The sequence below is a fragment of the Sus scrofa genome, chromosome 11 (genome assembly GCF_054392235.1).
Source record: "Sus scrofa isolate SSC_HxYL_T2T_F1_AM1 chromosome 11, Sscrofa_HxYL_maternal_Yorkshire_Landrace_v2.0, whole genome shotgun sequence".
In the NCBI taxonomy this organism is placed as follows: Eukaryota; Metazoa; Chordata; class Mammalia; order Artiodactyla; family Suidae; genus Sus; species Sus scrofa.
The window spans coordinates 22,585,720-22,605,185 of NC_139393.1; the positions used below are offsets into that span (position 1 = coordinate 22,585,720).

At 43.7% G+C, this 19,466-nt stretch overlaps 1 protein-coding gene across 3 annotated transcripts in view; it reads right to left on the reverse strand.

Annotated features, from left to right (window-relative positions):
* GTF2F2 (general transcription factor IIF subunit 2) overlaps nt 1-12,086 on the reverse strand; it is a 206,927-nt gene extending 194,841 nt beyond the window's left edge. For 2 of the 3 annotated variants that reach the window (XR_014818865.1, XR_014818864.1), the window contains exon 1: nt 11,860-12,086. Coding sequence is in view for 1 of the 3 variants with exons in the window: in NM_001243628.1 (NP_001230557.1) it covers nt 11,860-11,925 (66 nt within the window). In the remaining 2 variants the exon portion in view is untranslated. 3 annotated transcript variants of the gene reach the window in all.
* Nucleotides 12,087-19,466: the final 7,380 nt, after the last annotated feature.

Consider the following 19,466-nt stretch of genomic DNA (forward strand, 5'->3'; position numbering starts at 1 on the left):
GAACTCCTCCCTGGGCAGTTCTCAGCAGCAGTGGGAAAGCCACTGCAGAGAGGTCATAGGTCCTCCTCACTCCTCAAACCTCTAACGCCTTTTCCTATCTCTTCCCTTGGTGCTGATAACCTGACTTTCTCTTCTACTGAGAAAAGACAACAATCAAAAGAATACTTCTAAATCTACCACTTAGCCACACATGCAGAGTAAAAGGCCCACGTGTGGCTAAGTGGTAGATTAGATGCATTCAACAGATGAACCAATGGCCAATCCCTGCACTGATTTTTTCCCTATAGTCTACCCTTTCTCTCCACTCCCTTCTCTACGTAATTATTCCCTCATCAGAACAATAATGATGGCGATGATACTGATGCCGTAGCTCACACTCAGAGTGCTTTAAAATTGGCAGAAGACTCTAAGACAGCCCCCAGTGATCACCACCTCCTGACATCCACGCTCTTGTGGAACCACCTCCCCTTGAGTCAGTTCAGGACCTGTGACTTGCTTCTGAACAATACAATATGACAAAGGTGATGGACAGAATGTTTCTTCGGTGATTAGGTTACATAAGATCGTGACTTTCTTTTTCTTTTTAGGGCCGCACCTACAGCACATGAAAGTTCCCAGGCTAGGAGTTGAATCCAAGCTGCAGCTGCCGGCCTATGCCACAGGTGGAGCAAGACCAGACCCAAGCCACATCTGGGACCTACACCTCGGCTTGCGGCAATGCCTCACCCACTGAGTGAGGCCAGGGATCAAACCTGTTCTTAACCTGCTGAGCCACAATGGGAACTCCAAGATTGTGACTTCTGTCTTGCTTCTCTCATGGTTTTTTCAGTTTGCCCACTCTGATGAAGCAAGCTGCCATGGTGGAGAAGCCCATGCAGAAGAAACTAAGGGGAGGCTCCAGCCGATGGTCAGCTAGGAACTTATTTAAACCCTTGAATTCTGCCAACCACATAACTTTGGAAACAATCTTTCCCCAGTCACAACTTCACAGAGACAACATTGGGTCCTTAACCCCTGAGCCACAACGGGTACTCCTGCCAACTCCCAATTTATATGTCCAACTGCCTACTTAAACTCCCCATCTGAATATTCAGGAGATACTTAGAACTCAAAGTCCGCACACCAGAACTCTTACTTCTCCCTCATAAACCTGTTTCTCCTGCAGTTTCCATACCTCAGGGAAAGTCAACTCCATCCTGCCAGGCACTCAATCTGAAACCTTGCAGTTACCTTGAATAGCTCTGTTTTTCTCACATTCCACATCCAGTCAACTGACATAGCCTGTCGGCAACACTTTAAAAATTATATCTAGACTCCACCTTTTTCTCACCAATTTGAGGGTATATTCCCATCTAATCCAAGCCACCATCATCTTTTGTATAGTGATTGTAATAAGCCTCCAAATTTCCTTGCTTCCTCTCTTGTCCATGTCCACTTAATTCTCAATGCAGCAGCCAGAGTGACCATGTTAAAATCTAAGTCAGATGATACCGTTCTGCTCAAAGCTCTTCAGTTTAACAGACATCTATGTGCCAGGTACTTTCCTAAGCACTTTAAAATTTTATTTCATTTACTCCGCATAACAATTCTATCATCCCATTTCACAGATGAAGAAACTAAGGCACCAAAAAGTTATCTGTTCAAAGTCACAGTTACTAGCGGTGAAGTCAGAATTCTAAGCTAGGCAGCCTAGCCCCACAGTCACCACGCCACGCTGCCTCTCTCTGTGTGGCTACTAGCTTCCCACGCCACTCACTGCAAAAATCCCTTAATGTCTTAGATGATCGATCCCCTGTGATCCATGGCCTCATCTCCTACTGCACTCACTTGACTCTAACCACAAGACCTGTGAACATTCCCAGCGCCCCCAACGGAGGGCCTCTGATTCACTGTTACAACTTCTTTTTCTTTTTTGGCAGGGCCACACCCGCAGCACGTGGAGGTTCCCAGGCTAGGGGTCTGATCGGAGCTACAGCTGCCAGCCTATGCCACAGCCACAGCCAACTGGATCCAAGCTGCATCTGCAACCTACACTGCAGCTCATGGCAACACCAGATCCTTAACCCATTGATCGAGGCCAGGGATAGAACCTGCACCCTCGTGGATACGAGTCAGGCTCCTTACCGCTGAGCCACGATGGGAACTCGTGGGGATTCGCTGTTACTTCCATCTGCAACGCTCTTCCCCCAAATAGCTGAAGGGCACTGCATAATTGCACATAGGTCTCTGATCCAGGACCACCTTATCAGGGCCTCTTCTTACTGTATTTAAAATGGCATTCCCAGCTACTTTCTATACCTTTTATCCTGATTTACTTTTCTTCAGCGCACTTATCACCGGCTATATATGTATCTGTTTATTGTCCATTCTCCCTCCCCATCACAATGTAACCTGCCTGAGGTAGATATCTTGTCTGTTTTGTTTTCTGCCACAACCCTAGCATCTAGAACAGCCTGGCAGGAATCCCGTCGTGGCTCAGTGGTTAACGAACCTGACTAGCATCCACAAGGACTCAGGTTCAATCCCTGGCCTCACTCAATGGGTTAAGGATCCAGCATTGCCGTGAGCTGTGGTGTGGGTCGCAGACATGGCCCAGATCCCACGCTGCTGTGGCTCTGGCGCAGGCTGGCAGCTACAGCTCCAATTTGACCCCTGGCCTAGGAACCTCCATATGCCTCGGGTGCAGGCCTAAAAGATGATAAAAAAAAAAAAAAAAAATAGCCTGGCACACATTAGGAGCAGAGCTATATTTTAAGGACTGGATATTGCTGAAGAAACATTAGCTAATGTTAATGTAATGCCCATGGTATTATTAGGATAAACCCAGGATACAGAATTTAATTTTAATAAATCTCACTGCATTCTCAAAGTGAAACCAAATTTCAGAGATCTACCTTAAGGGGGGGAGGGAAAAACACCAATAGTAGAGTGGAGCATTTTCCAACCTGCTGCTGACCCTCACATGCTATTAAGATAAAGGAAACAAATGTTCTGGAGCCTTAGAGCTCTTGACGAGAACACAGTTCTTCAATGTATTAACCAGGTCAGCTGATTCTGTGTTCAAACTGCTGGCGACTACAGTCAAACAACAAGGAAATAGTTCTAAGTGAAGTAAACATCTATCAGACACTAAAACAAATTTAAGAATCAAATCCAGGGAGTTCCCGTCGAGGCGCAGTGGTTAACGAATCCGACTAGGAACCATGAGGTTGCGGGTTCGGTCCCTGCCCTTGCTCAGTGGGTTAACGATCCGGCATTGCCATGAGCTGTGGTGTAGGTTGCAGACTCGGCTCGGATCCCGTGTTGCTGTGGCTCTGGCGTAGGCCGGTGGCTACAGCTCCGATTGGAGCCCTAGCCTGGGAATCTCCATATGCCGTGGGAGCGGCCCAAGAAATAGCAACAACAAAAAGACAAAAGACAAAAAAAAAAAAAAAAAAAGAATCAAATTCAGGAGTTCCTGTCGTGGCACAGTGGTTAACGAATTTGACTAGGAACCATGAGGTTGTGGGTTCGATCCCTGGCCTCACGCAGTGGGTTAAAGATCCCGAGTTGCCCCATGAGCTGTGATGCAGGTTGCAGACACTGCTCGGATCCCGCATTGCTGTGGCTGTGGTGCAGGCCGGCAGCTACAGCTCCCATTAGACCCCTAGCCTGGGAACCTCCATATGCCTCAGGAGCAGCCCTAGAAAAGGCAAAAAAAAAAAAAAAAAAAAAAGAATCAAATTCAGTACAACAACTGTACCTAATACAGGCAACTAACAACTGGGAAAAAAAAAAATATTATATTCCAGAAGTTAATTGATAAAAACAAGTTAGGAACTCATACTGCACTGTCATCATTATTATAACAAAACTGTAAGTTTCCAGCCAGGCCCACCAGCTTATTTAATTCAAAAGGTTGCCAAAATACCATACCCTTGTAATGAAAAACAGCTGTATACAATGAGGCTAGTATGTCAGTCCTCAAAATTCAGCTCTTTATACCAAGAGCTCATTAAGTTGGCTGCTGTATAGCAGAAGTTAACAGAACCTCCTAAGTCAACTATAATTTAAAAAATTTTAGTAAAATAAAATAAAAATATCTTTGGAAAAAAACACATTAAGTTAGGAAAAAGAGAGGGAGAAGGAAAAGGAAAAAATAATGGTATACATGGTTCCAGAGCTCCATAATACTTTTTTGGGGGATAGTTGATATTTTTAATTTAAACATCTTATTTTATTTTATTTTGCCTTTTAGGGCTGCACTTGCAGCATATGGAGGTTCCCAGGCGAGGGGTCGAATCAGAGCTGTAGCTGTTGGCCTACACCACAGCCACAGCCACGCTGGATCCTTAACTCACTGAGCAAGACCAGGGATTGAACCCGACTCCTCATGGACACTAGTCGGGTTCATTACCACTAAGCCACAACAGGAACTCCTGTATTTTATTTTAAAATAAAATTGTATATATTTAAAGTGTAAACATTATGATTTGATATACAAAGTGATTACTATAGTCGAGCTAATTAATATATCATCTCCTCACATAATTACCTCTCTCTTGGATAAGAACATCTGAAATCTACTCTTAGTAAATTTCCCCCAAACCCTCTTGTGGACATGTCACTTCTAAAATATCTGTGTGGTTTCCACTGGCTCCACATTCATTAAAGGAAATCAGATGGAGACAAGATAGCAGCTACTACAGGGGCTGTTTTCTCAGATTTCCCAAGACCAAGGAAAGTGGAGAAAATGGCTCACTTAAGCCTTACTTCCGTGGGGAAACAAATCTTGACCTCCTAGGCTAAGTCAGGTTCCTTTCTTATTCACACTCACAAAACTATATTCCTTGCTTCACTGTCCTTAGGACTAGTATTTTTTTTAATTACTCAATGAATTTATTACATTTATAGTTGTACAGTGATCATCACAATCCAATTTTATAGGATTTCCATCCCACACCCCCAGCTCATCCACCCATCCCCAACCTGTCTCCTTTGGAAACCATAAGTGTTTCAAAGTCTGTGAGTCAGTATCTGTTCTGCAAAGAAGTTGAGTCTGTCCTTTTTTCAGATTCCACATGTCAGTGAAAGCATTTGAGGTTGGTGTCTCATTGTCTGGCTAACTTCACTTAGCATGGTAATTTCTAGGTCCATCCATGTTACTAAAAATGCTGTTATTTCATTTCTTTTAATGGCTGTGTAATATTCCATTGTGTATAAGTATCACAGCTTCTTTAGCCACTCCTCTGTCGATGGACATTTAGGATGTTTCCATGTCTTGGCTGTTGTATACAGTGCTGCAATGAACATCAGAGTACATGTGTCTTTGTGAGTCATGGTTTTCTCTGGATAGATGCTTCTTAGGACTAGTATTTGATTGGTGTCTGTCTCCAGCAGCAGACTACAGGTGCTGTCTGTTCTGCTCACCATAACATGCCCAAAGCTTAGGCAATGACTGGTGATCACTGACAGCTTGTTGGATTAAATCAATCCACCTACCCATTCACTTAGGCTACAGACTAGTAAAGTCAGCTGTGGCCTTGAAACCAAGGTGATATATACAAACATTACCCCTCTAAGCTTGTTTGCCAACCTTGAGCCATTAAATATCTAGTTCCCCAACTACCAGTCTCCAAAGCCCTGTTCCTCCCAGAGTACACGCCAACTGACGGCACTGTACCGGCCTGAAGTGACACCCATTTCCCCATTTAGGACTGAAAGCCTTCGTCCCCCAGCTGCTGGGAGTGTGGCCTTCAGCTGAAGCACCCTTTGAAACTGCCTCCACGGAAGAGATGCCCATTAGCCAGGCTTATGCCCTCTTCCTGGGGCAAACCACGGGCAATAAATAGCACAGGGTATAACTCACCCCAACTAAGGACAGCCTGACAGCTCCCCATGGAATCCTGGTCCTCAGCCTTCACTGACACTGCCTCACACTCTCTGCCCAATTCTGCTTAAGTCCTTTTCCTTCCACCGGTGACCATCCCAAGAGACCCATGACAAAGGCTTGCGTGCCAATCTCTACCTCAGAACCTGCTTGCCCAGAACCCAATCTAGGGTTTTACTCAGGCAGCTTTTACTCACATGTTTTCTTTTCTTTTTTTTTTTTTTTTTTTTGTCTTTGCTATTTCTTAGGCCGCTCCCACGGCATATGGAGGTTCCCAGGCTAGGGGTCGAATCGGAGCTGTAGCCACTGGCCTACACCAGAGCCATAGCAACTCGGGATCTGAGTCGCATCTGCAACCTACACCACAGCTCACGGCAACGCCGGATGGTTAACCCACTGAGCAAGGGCAGGGACCGAACCCGAAACCTCATGGTTCCTAGTTGGATTTGTTAACCACTGCACCACGACGGGAACTCCTCACATGTTTTCTTGAAGGTCAACATATGGAGCTGAAAGACCCAAAGTCACAGAAACAAAGTCCCTCACCTCTGTTATCCAGGGAGCTAGCTCATTAGAGAGACCGGAGGGGGGAAAAAGACATTTCCTATTCCTGGCATAAGCTTTCAGCCAAACAGACCTAAATTTGGATTACTGTTTCAAGCTTGGGCAATATAATGAAGCTCCCCAAGCCCCAATTTTATTATCTGAAAAATATAGATAATTAGTACCTTACAGGTTTGTTTGGTAAAAAGTTCCATAGGTTTGCTTTGTAAAATACTTGAGACATTATAAATCTAAGTTCCTTTTTCTCCTGCAAGGCTTTGGGGGTATCACCCATCCCAGTTTCATCTCTCCCTGGCATGTAGCTTTCTCTTTGGCCACCAACGTCCAACTGCTTATCTGTCTGTGAAAAAGTAAAAGCTGAGCTTGGTAGCAGATGAGCTGTGGAATGGACACAATATTCAGGGGGGACAGTGTCCACCCCTCCTGTCCTCATCCTCTCCATCAACAAACAGCAATCAAAACGCTTTCAAGAGGAAGGATGACTGGGCTTGAAACACATCTCTTTGCTGGCTAGAAAGCTGCTGGCTGGACCCACGGCAGCCCGTCAATACCTCCACCTGTCCATTCCCTCCACTCCAAAAAAGATAGCGTTTCTTATAATTCAGGCTCTAGTACGATATTCATTACTCACAAAAAGCCCACCACTGCTAAAAAGCCAGCAAGTTTTATCTCTTCCTCTTCCCCATCATGTAACCTACCCTCCAGCCAACCATAAGTAAAGAACATGACTTTTTCGGAAGTCTAAATATCGGAAGCCAAACAACAGAACTGTGCTAAAATACTTTTAAATATCGATTTGGTACAGGGTGTGCAGAAGTAGTGTGATCAGTTGGCAACCTAACAATGGTGCAGCCTGAGCAACAGGAACAGGGTAATGCAAACAAGGGACCAGCTCCCTGACAAGGTAAAAATTGTGGTTGCGGTTTAGCAGGTGACATCGATTGTAAAGTTAAACCCAATCGTATCTATTACCTATCAAAACTTATTTAGATCATCATTCTCTTGTAGATTTAAGACATTCGGGAGTTCCTGTCGTGGCTCAGCTGGTTAAGAACCTGACATAGTGTCCATGAAGATGCAGGTTCAATCCCTGGCTTCGTTCAGTGGGTTAAGGATCTGGCACTGCCACAAGCTGCGGTGCAGATGACAGATGGGGCTCAGATCTGTTGTGGCTGAGGTATAGGCCAGCAGCTGCAGCTCCAATTCAACCCCTAGCCTGGGAACTTCCATATGCTGCACGTGCGGCCCTAAAAAAACAAAAAACCAAAAACTCTAAACCCCCCAAGTGGCATTTCATTGGGCCAGAACAGTACAGGTACCGTATATTCTGGTACACAATCTTCCACAACATCTATCTTGCCCTCAACACACTCTAGTTCTCCCCAGCCCTGCTGGAACTTTTCTCCACAGGCTCTTCTTAAGTGTCACCTTCCCTGTAAAGTTTTCACTGTTCCCACCAGACAAACAACTTTATTCCTGATGAAAAATCCTCAGAGAGGAGTTCCCTGGTGGCCTAGTGCGTTAAGGATCTGGTGTTGTCACTGCTGTGGCTCAGGTATGATCCCTGGCCCGGGAACTTCTGCATCCCTCTGGTGTGGCCAAAAATAAAATAATACTCTCAGAGATCCCGTATGTCTAGCCCTTACTGTATTTATCCTTTTCATTCTTTTTTAAAAAATACATTTAATATCTTTACTTTTTGTAATTTATTTTCATTTTTTAAAGTTTTATTGAAGTACATGTTGTGATAATTTCTGCTTTAAAATTAGAGGGTTTTTTTAAATGGCCACACCTGCGGCATATGGAATCTCCCAGGCCCCGGACTGAATCCAAGCTGCAGCTGCTAACCTACACCACAGCTGCAGCAACACTGGATCCTTTAACCCACTGTGCCATGCTGGGGATCGAACCCTAGCCTCAGCAGGGACCAGAGAAACTGCAGTCAGACTCTTAACCCACTGCACCACACAGGAACTCCTGCATTTATCCTTTCCTATACCTATCTAGTGATGGAATTAATAAAATACGAACAAGATGACCCATAAAGAAGAAACACATATTTTAGCAACAAATGATCCTCAAAGATCAGAACTCAAGATACTGTTTATAATTAGAAATACTAATGTATACTAATGTATAATTAGAAATACTAATGTATAATTAGAAATACTAATGTAAATCATATGCAGTTCTAGTTACAAATTCTAACCGGGTAGGAATGAGGACAGGAGTTCCAGCCATACCCCAGTGGGTTAAGAATCTGACTGCAGAAGCTCTGATCACTGGGGAGGCACAGGTTTGATCCCTGGCCCAGAGCAGTGGGTTAAAGGACCTTGTGTTGCCACAGCTGTGGCTTGGATTCAATCTCTGGCCTGGGAACTTCCATATGCTGTCAGGTGCAGCCATAAAAGCATTTTTTTTAATTAAAAAAAAAAAAGACTTTCTAAACAGCATATTTTATTTTACTATCACACAAAGAAAGCTGAAAATAAAACAATTTTACACTCTAATTAAATTGATTCCCATAATTCAGAGATGAAAATCCAAATACGGAGTTTCCACTGATCTAGCTTATCTCTGTGGAGGTGCCAGTTTGATCCCTGGCAGTGGGATCCCTGGTGTTGCTACAGCTGTGGCATAGGTTGAAGCTCCAGCTCGGATTCGATCCCTGGCCTGGAAACTTTCATATGTCATGGGTGCGGCAGGAAAAAAAAAACCCCACACCAGATGCTAACCCTGGGGAAATGAAACAAGTTCAAACTATCTGACAGGGGTGCAAATCAAAACTCACTGCCTTCTTGGACTCCTTTAATTAAAGCAGAAATAAAAGTTGTCATAGTGGGAACATGAACAGATTTTAGAATACAAAGTATTTCCTAGTAATTCTTTTTTTTTTTTTTTCTTTTTGTCTTTTTTGTTGTTGTTGTTGTTGCTCTTTCTTGGGCCGCTCCCGCGGCATATGGAGGTTCCCAGGCTAGGGGTCGAATCGGAGCTGTAGCCACCGGCCTACGCCAGAGCCACAGCAAGGCGGGATCCCAGCCACGTCTGCAACCCACACCACAGCTCACAGCAACGCCGGATCGTTAACCCACTGAGCAAGGGCAGGGACCGAACCCGCAACCTCATGGTTCCTAGTCGGATTCGTTAACCACTGAGCCACGACGGGAACTCCTTTCCTAGCAATTCTTATCCTCTTTCAGAGGCAAAGTTTGTCAAAGGACAAAAACTGGTTAAAAAAAAAAAAAGGAAAAAAAAAAGAAAAACTTCTTTCACACCCTGGAAAGATGCAGTAATTGCAAGCCTGTTATTTTCTTTGATACGTAAGTTTAGAAAAAGAAATACTACATGCCAAATTGATAGGAGGAAACAATGATATTGCAAGAAATAAACAAAACATTACAACTACCTTCACGAAACAGAACAAATCAATGGTTTGAGCTGAGGTGTTTTTAAAGTGGTAAAATGTAGTCTAATGGCCAAATATAACACTTAAATTTCTTAAGCTCATTTTCAATTCATTACATTCTTTCACATACTCCTTCACTCAGTCATCATATCCTGACAACTTTTTGCTGGAGAAATTTCCCTAACTTCTCAGACCTCACTATCAAATGCCTATGAGCCTGTGACAATTATCTAATTTTAACTAGTTATCTTCCCCTCAAGCTTTTTTTTTTTTCCTAAAACAATCATGTGCCTCCCTGTTTTACTTAAAACCCTCCAAAAGGTCCCTCACTTCTGGTAGAGCTAAGACATCTCCATCTCCCAGTGTGACATTATGAGTATATGGTCCCAATCCTCTCCTCCAGGCGCAGTGATCTCTGTTTTCCAGGACACACCATCTTACTGGGCATTTTCACTCCTGGATTTTGGTTCCACTCGCCATGGTATACTACAGAGATACCATGGGTGGCCTCGGTTCAACGAACCAACTCTCTGGAAGGCAAACACCAAATTTGTTGAGCATTTTATGGTGCTCCAAGCCCGAACACATCATCTCAAGCTTCACCATTTTTTTAAGCTCTAAGTCTCCAACAGAGATCTCCTCCCTAATGATTCCCCTCCACCTGGTAGGCAGGAGAAAAGAGACACTTACTCCATCAGTTTACGTGGTACTGATATAGCTGTGACAGGTCAAATGAATGCCAGAGCCTAAAGCTAGGCTTGAGGAGTTCCCTCATTCATTCATCATGTATCTACTGAACTATTACTATGTGTCAAATACAATTCTGGGTGTGACAGGCAAGGATCCTAGTCTCCTGAAATGGTACTGTGTGTGTGCTAATCAAAGGGAGGTAAACAACACTGAACACAGACACACTTAAGACTCTGACAAGTGCTCTGAAGACTATAACACAGGTTTAATATGCTGGTGAATAAGAGAGATTTAAGACAGATAAACAGGAAGGGCCGCTCACATTTAACTGATGAGAACTCAGTCATGTGATCAAAGTCTAAAAAAATTTAGGAGTTCCTTCTGTGGCGGAACAGGATCGGTGGCATCTTGGGAGTGCTGGGAAGCAGGTTCGATCCCAGGCCCAGCACAGTGCGTTAGGGAGCCAGCATTGCTGCAGCTGCGGTTCAGGTTGCAACTGCAATTCGGATCTGATTCCTGGAACTCCATACGCCGCGGGGTGGCCAAAAATGAAAATAAGTAAAAAGTAAAATAAATGAATACATTTAACAAACCAAAGATTTCCCTACATCTCATTTCAGTTTCAAAGACTGTCATCATCACACTTTGAACACACATGCCTTATGAAACCCTCCTAAGAGACAACACTCTCCAATATGCAAAAGTAAAGTACAAATACTTTGCTAAGGGCTAAGTGCTCTCTTTACAAAAAAAAATTAATTGACAATTAGTTTTTAGGAGACCCAGTTGTACTCTAAAAGAACTCTCCAGTCCATGGTCTCTTCTTCCTCGAATTCAGAGCTCTCTCAGCTCTTCTGAGAACTCCATAAGAGCCATCAACCTAAAAGAACACTTTAGGGGTACGCAGGTGTCAGTTCTACCCAATGGCTGCAAAAAAAAACTGTACAAGAAGCAGACACCCAACTTCCTTACACAGACTGATAACTAAAATCAGTTTCACCAAGAAAAGACGCAGAAATTCTTCAGTATAGGGTAAAATGCATCGGTCACATTGAGGGAACATCAAGACAGGGTCCCGAAAAAACCAGGTTATGGGGAAAGGAGATCCATCACAAGTAGGTTCAGACTCCTAATTGGCTAAAAGGTATCGGGCGTCCCTCAACTAATTTCCTTGCCTGCAAACGAGCGTAACAAGGAATCCTGCCTCTCAATAAGCGAAGATCTAACGAGACGACCGTAAAGAAGTTTAAAAGGTACACGGGGTGGGACAGTCTCAAGTCACTTCAACTACTTTAAGGAGGAGCACAAGCAGGAGCCGCGCAAACCTTACCTTGACCAGCCACACTCCAGTGTTCTGTTTGGCGCCGGTGAGGTCGAGTTCCCCGCGCTCAGCCATGGGTCTGTCGCCAGCGGAGGCGTACAAACCTGAGCAGCGGCCCCGGGAGCTGGGTGAACTGCGGGGCGAACGACCGGAGCACAGGGAAGGCCGCGAATGGGAAGCGGTGCAGAGTCGGCGTCCACCGACCGACCGGGATGCCCGGAGCCCCAGGAAAAGAGGAACACGCCGTCAGGAGCCGAGAACTGCGCCTGCGCGCCGCTACCGTCACTACGGCGCGCTGCTGCGGACAAATTTCCTGAGAGGGCGCCTGCTTGAGTGGGCGTGGCTGCTGCTGCTGCTGCTGCTGCTGCTGTTGGCTGTGCCAGAGTGTTTAAAACACAGGAAAGGATGGGTGGAAACGTCAACAATACAGATCAGTAAAGATCACGTCAGTGTAACTGAAAATGGAAGGTGTCAAAACAGAAAAACGGAGTTCAGAGAGACAAAGGCTATCAGTATATGTCCAACCCTGGCCATGGTGAGAGAGACAGCATTTGGAGGCCAGGGTAGTAATAAAGTGAATTAGCACAGCGGTCTCAATTGAAAGGCTACCCTGCGCACCTCCATTTAAACAAGCAGAGCACAACCCCTTCAGACTCCAAAACCCAAAGCCCTGTGATTAGATCAATGACAAGGGACATGTAACAGACAAATCTGATTGTTACACTCCCCTGCTTAAAGAGTCTTGCCTCTAGAACAAAATTCAATCCTCTCCACACAGGCCCTGTCAGTTTCATCCCTGCCACTCAATTCACCAGACATCCAACCACACTTAACCCATCAGACCTCTCCAGACACATCAGCATGCTCCTCAATTATTTCAGGGCCTCTATACACTGGATTCCCTTTACTCAGATGCCCTCTTCTTCCTTTACCCTTATTCTCACCCTTGAATTCTGATTGGCAGACTCCTACTTAGGTGTCAAGACTAATGGAAATCTCACTGCCTCTGAGAGCTTTTATCAACTCCCCCAGAGGAAGTTCATTTTCCTTCACATCAGAAAGAAGGGTGTGATGCTTACCACAATGCACTATTATATACATGTTTACATGCTGCCTTTGCTTTCTAGACTCTGAGCTCATCCTAGGCAGATAAAGTGTTTTATTCATTTTTTATTAACAGCATCTAACACAGTGCTGACACCTTGTCAGATTTCAATAGGCTTTGGCTGCTGAATGAACATGTGCTGGAAGAAACAAACAGTAAGATATTGTAAGAATGGCCCAAAAAAATGTGCTGAATCCCTCATCAGAGTTATACACATAATTTAAAAAGTTCTGTGTCCGTGCAGCATAGGGCTGGGAAAAGCTGTCAAGTCTTTGAGATTAGCTGGGAAAACCAATAGGAAAAAAAGGGAGACCAGGCATGTATTGAAAGGGAAGATTGCATTCTTATGTCACAGCTTGGGAAACAGCCTCAAAACATATAAAGGACAAGTGGATAACGAGACTGCCTTAAGCTTTGATCAAATAGAAGGAATAAACTGAAATAGGAGACCATGAGAGAAGAGGATTAACATAGCCTAGATCACCCTAGTAATGAGCTTTAAAGTAAAACATAGGCATTGACCTATAGTTTATGGGAATCCTTAAAAGGTGTGTGTGTGTGTTTGTGTGTTTACAGGGGTTGAGAGAGAATAAATGACTAAAGAAGAAGGAACACCTAGAGAAGAAAAGAAAAAGTGAGGATATCAAAATGATTATATAAGGAAGAAGAAAAAAAGAGCAATTGATTGAGCACCCCATCCTCATACACTATAGAACAAAGAACACACTTCTCCTATCTGTCCTTTTCCAATCTCCTGCCAGCTTGAAGAGGATGCTTACAAGCTGTGAGAGAAAAAGAGGGCTCCATGAAGCAGACTCACAGGTTTACTCCAGACACCAGAATAACAGATATTGCAGCCAGATCCTTCACCCTCCCAAGGGCCTACTGTAGCCTGATATAGATAATTTGGGCCTGATCCAGCTTTATGTTCCTTCTGCCATGATCCCAAACCCTTAATATCCATCCTCACACAGGTTCCCTGGATTTCTGCTCGTGGTCACTTAGGCAGATCCAGTGCAGATACTGTAGGTATCATTACTACCCAATCACGCCATCAGTGGTCTCTTTATACTGGGAATAGAGTCATTAGCATCTGTTTTATTTATTTATTTTAATTAATTAATTAATTAAACAAAGCTACAGTCATCAAAACCATATGGTCCTGGCACAAAGACAGACATATAGATCAGTGGAACAGGATAGAAAGTCCAGAATTAAACCCACACACCTACAGTCAACTCATCTATGACAAAGGAGGCAAGAATATACAACGGAGAAACAACAGCCCATTCAATGTGGTGCTGGGAAAACTGGACAGTCACATGGAAAAGAATGAAATTAGAACACCTCCTAATACCATACACAAAAATAAACTCAAAATGAATTAAAGACCTAGATATAAGACCAGATACTAAAAAAGTCTTAGAGGAAAACACAGGCAAAACACTGTCCAACGTAAATGACAGCAACATCTTCTCAGATCCACCTCTTAGAGTAATGACGGTAAAAACAAAAATAAACAAATGGAACTTGGTTAAACTTCAAAGTTTCTGCACAGCAAAGAAAACCCTAAACAAAACGAAAAGACACCCCACAGAATGGGAGAAAATCTTTGCAAATGATGCAACTGACAAGGGATTCATCTCCAAAATTTATAAATACCTTCTGCAGCTCAATATCAAAAAAACCGAACAACTCCATCAAAAAATGGGCAGAAGATCTAAACAGACAATTCTCCAAAGAAGACATACAGATGGCCAAAAACCACACGAAAAGATGCTCAACATCACTCATCATTAGAGAAATGCAAATCAAAACCACGATGACGTACCACCTTACACCGGCCAGAGTGGCCATCATCAAAAAGTCTACAAACCATAAGTGCTGGAGAGGGTGTGGAGAAAAAGAAACCCTAACACACGGTTGGCGGGAATGTAAATTGGTGCAACCACTGTGGAAAACAGTATGGAGATTCCTCAGAAAACGAAAAATAGAATTACCATTTGACCCAGCAATCCCACTCCTGGGCATCTATCCAGAGAAAACCATGACTCAAAAAGACCCATCTGCTCCAATGTTCATTGCAGCACTATTTACAACAGCCAAGACATGGAAACAACCTAAATGTCCATCGACAGAGGAGTGCCTAGAGAAGCTGTGGTACTTATACACAATGGAACATTACTCAGCCATTAAATGGAACAAAATACCAGCATTTTTAGCAACAAGGATGGACCTAGAAATTACCATGCTAAGTGAAGTTAGCCAGACAATGAGACACCAACATCAAATGCTATCACTGGATTTAATGTCTGGCCTGGGAACTTCTATATGCTGTGGGCATGGCCAAAAAAGGGGGTGGGGGAAAGAGAGAGAATATATCCTAAGAGTTCTCATCACAAGGAAAACATGTTTCATTTTTGAAAATGAACTGTGGAAGTCAAACACAGTTTTGGGTCATGCCTCCGCTGCCTATTAGGCTAATTATTTTATCCTCTCTGCACCTATTTCCTAGCTTATAAAATGGGATTATTATGCCTACTTCAGAGCGTTCTTACATGATTCAATGACAAAACAAATCAAAAAGACTTAACATTACAATGTGAAAACTCTTTGGTGACTGCATTAAGTATATTGGGTCAAATAATTAAAAGGAAGCACAAAGGGAGTTCCCATCATAGCTCAGCAGCAACGAACCCGAATAGTATCCATGAGGATGTGAGTTCGATCCCTAGCCTTGCTCAGTGGGTTAAGGATCCGGTGGTGCCGTGAGCTGTGGTGTAGGTCGGCAGCTACAGCTCTGTTTGAACCCCTAGCCTGGGAACCTCCATATGCTGCAGGTTTGGCCCTAAAAAGACAAAAAAAAAAAAAAAAGGAAAGAAAGCACGGAAGATATAGGCAGTGATGTACTGGTAAATGCTTAACAACAGCCTTTTTCTACTCCTCATAAAAGAGCCCCAGCGTGTAACATTTGCCTGACTGGCAGTATAAAAGTGGATGAGATGCACGGTACAGTATTTTCACCATATGAATACATTAGATGCAAATAGAGAGCATAGATAATCATACAATCCAGTAAAATAATTGGGAAGTGATGAGGTTTTCGTTTTTATTATCTTTGTGTTCAATATTATTTATTTTTTGCTTTTTGGGGCCGCACCCTCGGCATATGGAAGTTCCCACCTAGGAACAGGCAGCTACCGGCCTACACCACAGCCACAGCAACTGGAGATCCGAGCCGTGTCTGCGAGCTACACCACAGCTCACGGCAATGCCAGATCCCTAACCCACTGAGCGAGGCCAGGAATCAAAACCCACACCCTCATGGATACTAGTAGGATTCATTTCCGCTGAGCCACGATGGGAACTTCCAATATAACTTATTTAATCATTAATATTCTGGAAAAAAGGAAGTGGCATCTGCAAAATCCCAAGGGACTGGTGTACTGGCGGCTATGGAACAGAGGGGATGTCAGCAGGCAGGGCGCTGGGAGTGAGTGAGGAAGGAGTGCCAGTGCCAGCAGCTGTTGGAGAGGGGATGGGAGGCCTTGCTCAGATCATGGAAAAACTTGAAGGAGAATTTTAAGTTTGAGTTTTTTGTTTTTGTTTTTGTTTTTTTGTCTTTTTGCTATTTCTTTGGGCCGCTCCCGCGGCATATGGAGGTTCCCAGGCCAGGGGTCCAATTGGAGCTGCAGCCACCGGCCTACACCAGAGCCACAGCAACGCAGGATCCAAGCCGCATCTGCAACATACACCACAGCTCACGGCAACGCCGGATCGTTAACCCACTGAGCAAGGGCAGGGACCGAACCCGCAACCTCATGGTTCCTAGTCGGATTTGTTAACCACTGCGCCACGACGGGAACTCCAAGCTTGAGTTTTAATATAAGCAGATCTACATTTTAAAAAGATCTCTCTAGCTACTATGGGGGAAAAAATGGATGGGAAGGGGTGAGAATGGAAACTAAGAGACTAGTTCAGACATGACTGCAGATCCATGTAGGAGAGGCTGTGGTTTGTGTTAGGAAGGTGGCAGTGGGGATGAAGAGAAGAGGATGAATGGGAAACACAGAGAGAGATTTAGGAGGGCGAACTGACAACACTTTGTGATTCCTGGCTGTGTAGTAAAGCAGGACCATTTACCGAGCAGAGGACCTGAATGGACATTTTTCCGAAGACATACAGTCCCATCAAAAAATGGGCAGAAGATCTAAACAGACAGTTCTCCAAAGAAGACATACAGATGGCCAAAAAACACACGAAAAGATGCTCAACATCACTCATCATTTGAGAAAAGCAAATCAAAACCACGATGACGTACCACCTTACACAGGCCAGAGTGGCCATCATCAAAAAGTCTACAAACCATAAGTGCTGGAGAGGGTGTGGAGAAAAAGAAACGCTAACACACGGCTGGTGGGAATATAAATTGGTGCAACCACTGTGGAAAACAGTATGGAGATTCCTCAGAAAATGAAAAATAGAATTACCATTTGACCCAGCAATCCCACTCCTGGGCATCCATCCAGAGAAAACCATGACTCAAAAAGACCCACGTGCTCCAATGTTCATTGCAGCACTATATACAATAGCCAAGACATGGGAACAACCTAAATGTCCATCGACAGAGGAGTGGCTAAGGAAGCTGTGGTACTTATACACAATGGAACATTACTCAGCTATTAAAAGGAACGAAATAACAGCAATCGAAGCAACATGGATGGACCTAGAAATTATCCTGCTAAGTGAAGTCAGTCAGACAGTGAGACACCAACCTCAAATGCTATCACTGACATGTGAAATCTGAAAAAAGGACAGAATGAACTTCTTTGCAGAACAGATACTGACTCACAGACTTTGAAACACTTATGGTTTCCAAAGGAGACAGGTTGGGGGTGGGTGGATGAGCTGGGGGTGTGGGATGGAAATCCTATAAAATTGGATTGTGATGATCATCGTACAACTATAAATGTAATAAATTCATTGAGTAATAAAAAAGAAAGAAAGAAAGAAAGAAAAAGAACACATACAGATGGCCAATGGGAACATGAAAGATGTTCAGCTTCAGGAGTTCTCTTGTGGCACAGCATGTTAAGGATCTGGCAGCAGTCACTACAGCAGCTTGGGTCGCTGCCGTGGCGCAGGTTTGATCCCTGGCCCCGGAGCTTCCATATGCCTGGGGCATGGTAAAAAAAAAAAAAAATCAACAAACAAACAAACAAACAAACAAAACGCTCAATGTCATTAACATCAAAGAAATGAAAATCAAAACCACAAATGTGATATCACCTCACACCTGGTGGAGTGGTTAGCATCAAAAAGCCTACAAATAACAAATGTTTGGGAATTCCTGTCATGGTGCAGTGGAAATGAATCCGACCAGGAACCATGAGGTTGTGGGTTCAGTCCCTGGCCTGGCTAAGTGGGTTAAGGATCTGGCATTGCTGTGCTGTGTAGGTTCCAGACATGGCTGGGATCTGACATTGCTGTGGCTGTGGTGTAGGCCAGCAGCTACGGCTCCAATTAGACCCCTAGCCTGGGAACCTCCACATGCCATGGTTGCAACCCTACAAAAGACAAAAAGACCAAAAAACAAAAAATAAAAAAATAACAAACATCAGCAAGCATATGGAGGAAAGAGACTGTGGGTAGGAATGTAATTTGGTGCAGCCACTATGGTAAACAACATGGAAGTTCTTCAAAAAACTAAAAATAGAAATACCAGCAGAGCCTCCTTGCTGCCTGCCTGCATCTCTCACAAGTGTCCTATCCTATTTCTTGCCTATCAAAATAAATAAACAAACAAAAAAAGGAGTTCCTGTCGTGGCTCAGTGGAAATGAATCTGACTAGCACCCATGATGAGGACGCAGGTTTGGTTGATGGCTTTGCTCAGTGGGTTAAGGATCCGGCATTGCCTGAACTGTGGTGTAGGTCACAGATGCGGCTCAGATGGTGCATTGCTCTTGCTGTGGCCGGGTGCTGCAGCTCCTGGGAACTTCCATATGCTGTGGGTGCGGCTCTAAAAAGACAAAAAAAAGACAAAAAAAAAAAAAAAAAGATGAATGAATACTACTCAGCCATGCAAAAGAAATTCTGCCATTTGCAACAAGAATGGACCTAGAAGGTATTACATTTAGTGAAATAAGTCAGACAGAGAAAGACAAATACTGTTATCACTTATATGTGGAATCTAGAAAATAAACAAATGAATATAACAAAACAGAATCAGAATCACAGATATAAAGAACAAACTAGTGGTTACCAGTGGGGAGAGGGAAGGAGGGAGGAGAGAGATGGAGGGGATTAAGAGATACAAATTTATGTATAAAACAAACAACAAGGATAATATATCCAGCACAGGGAAATACAGCCATTATTTTGTAATAACCTTAAATAGAGTATAACCTATAAAAATATTAAATCACTGTGATATATCTGGAGTTCCTGTCATAGCTCAGTGGCTAATGAACCCGACTAGCTTCCATGAGGACACAGTTCAATCCCTGGCCT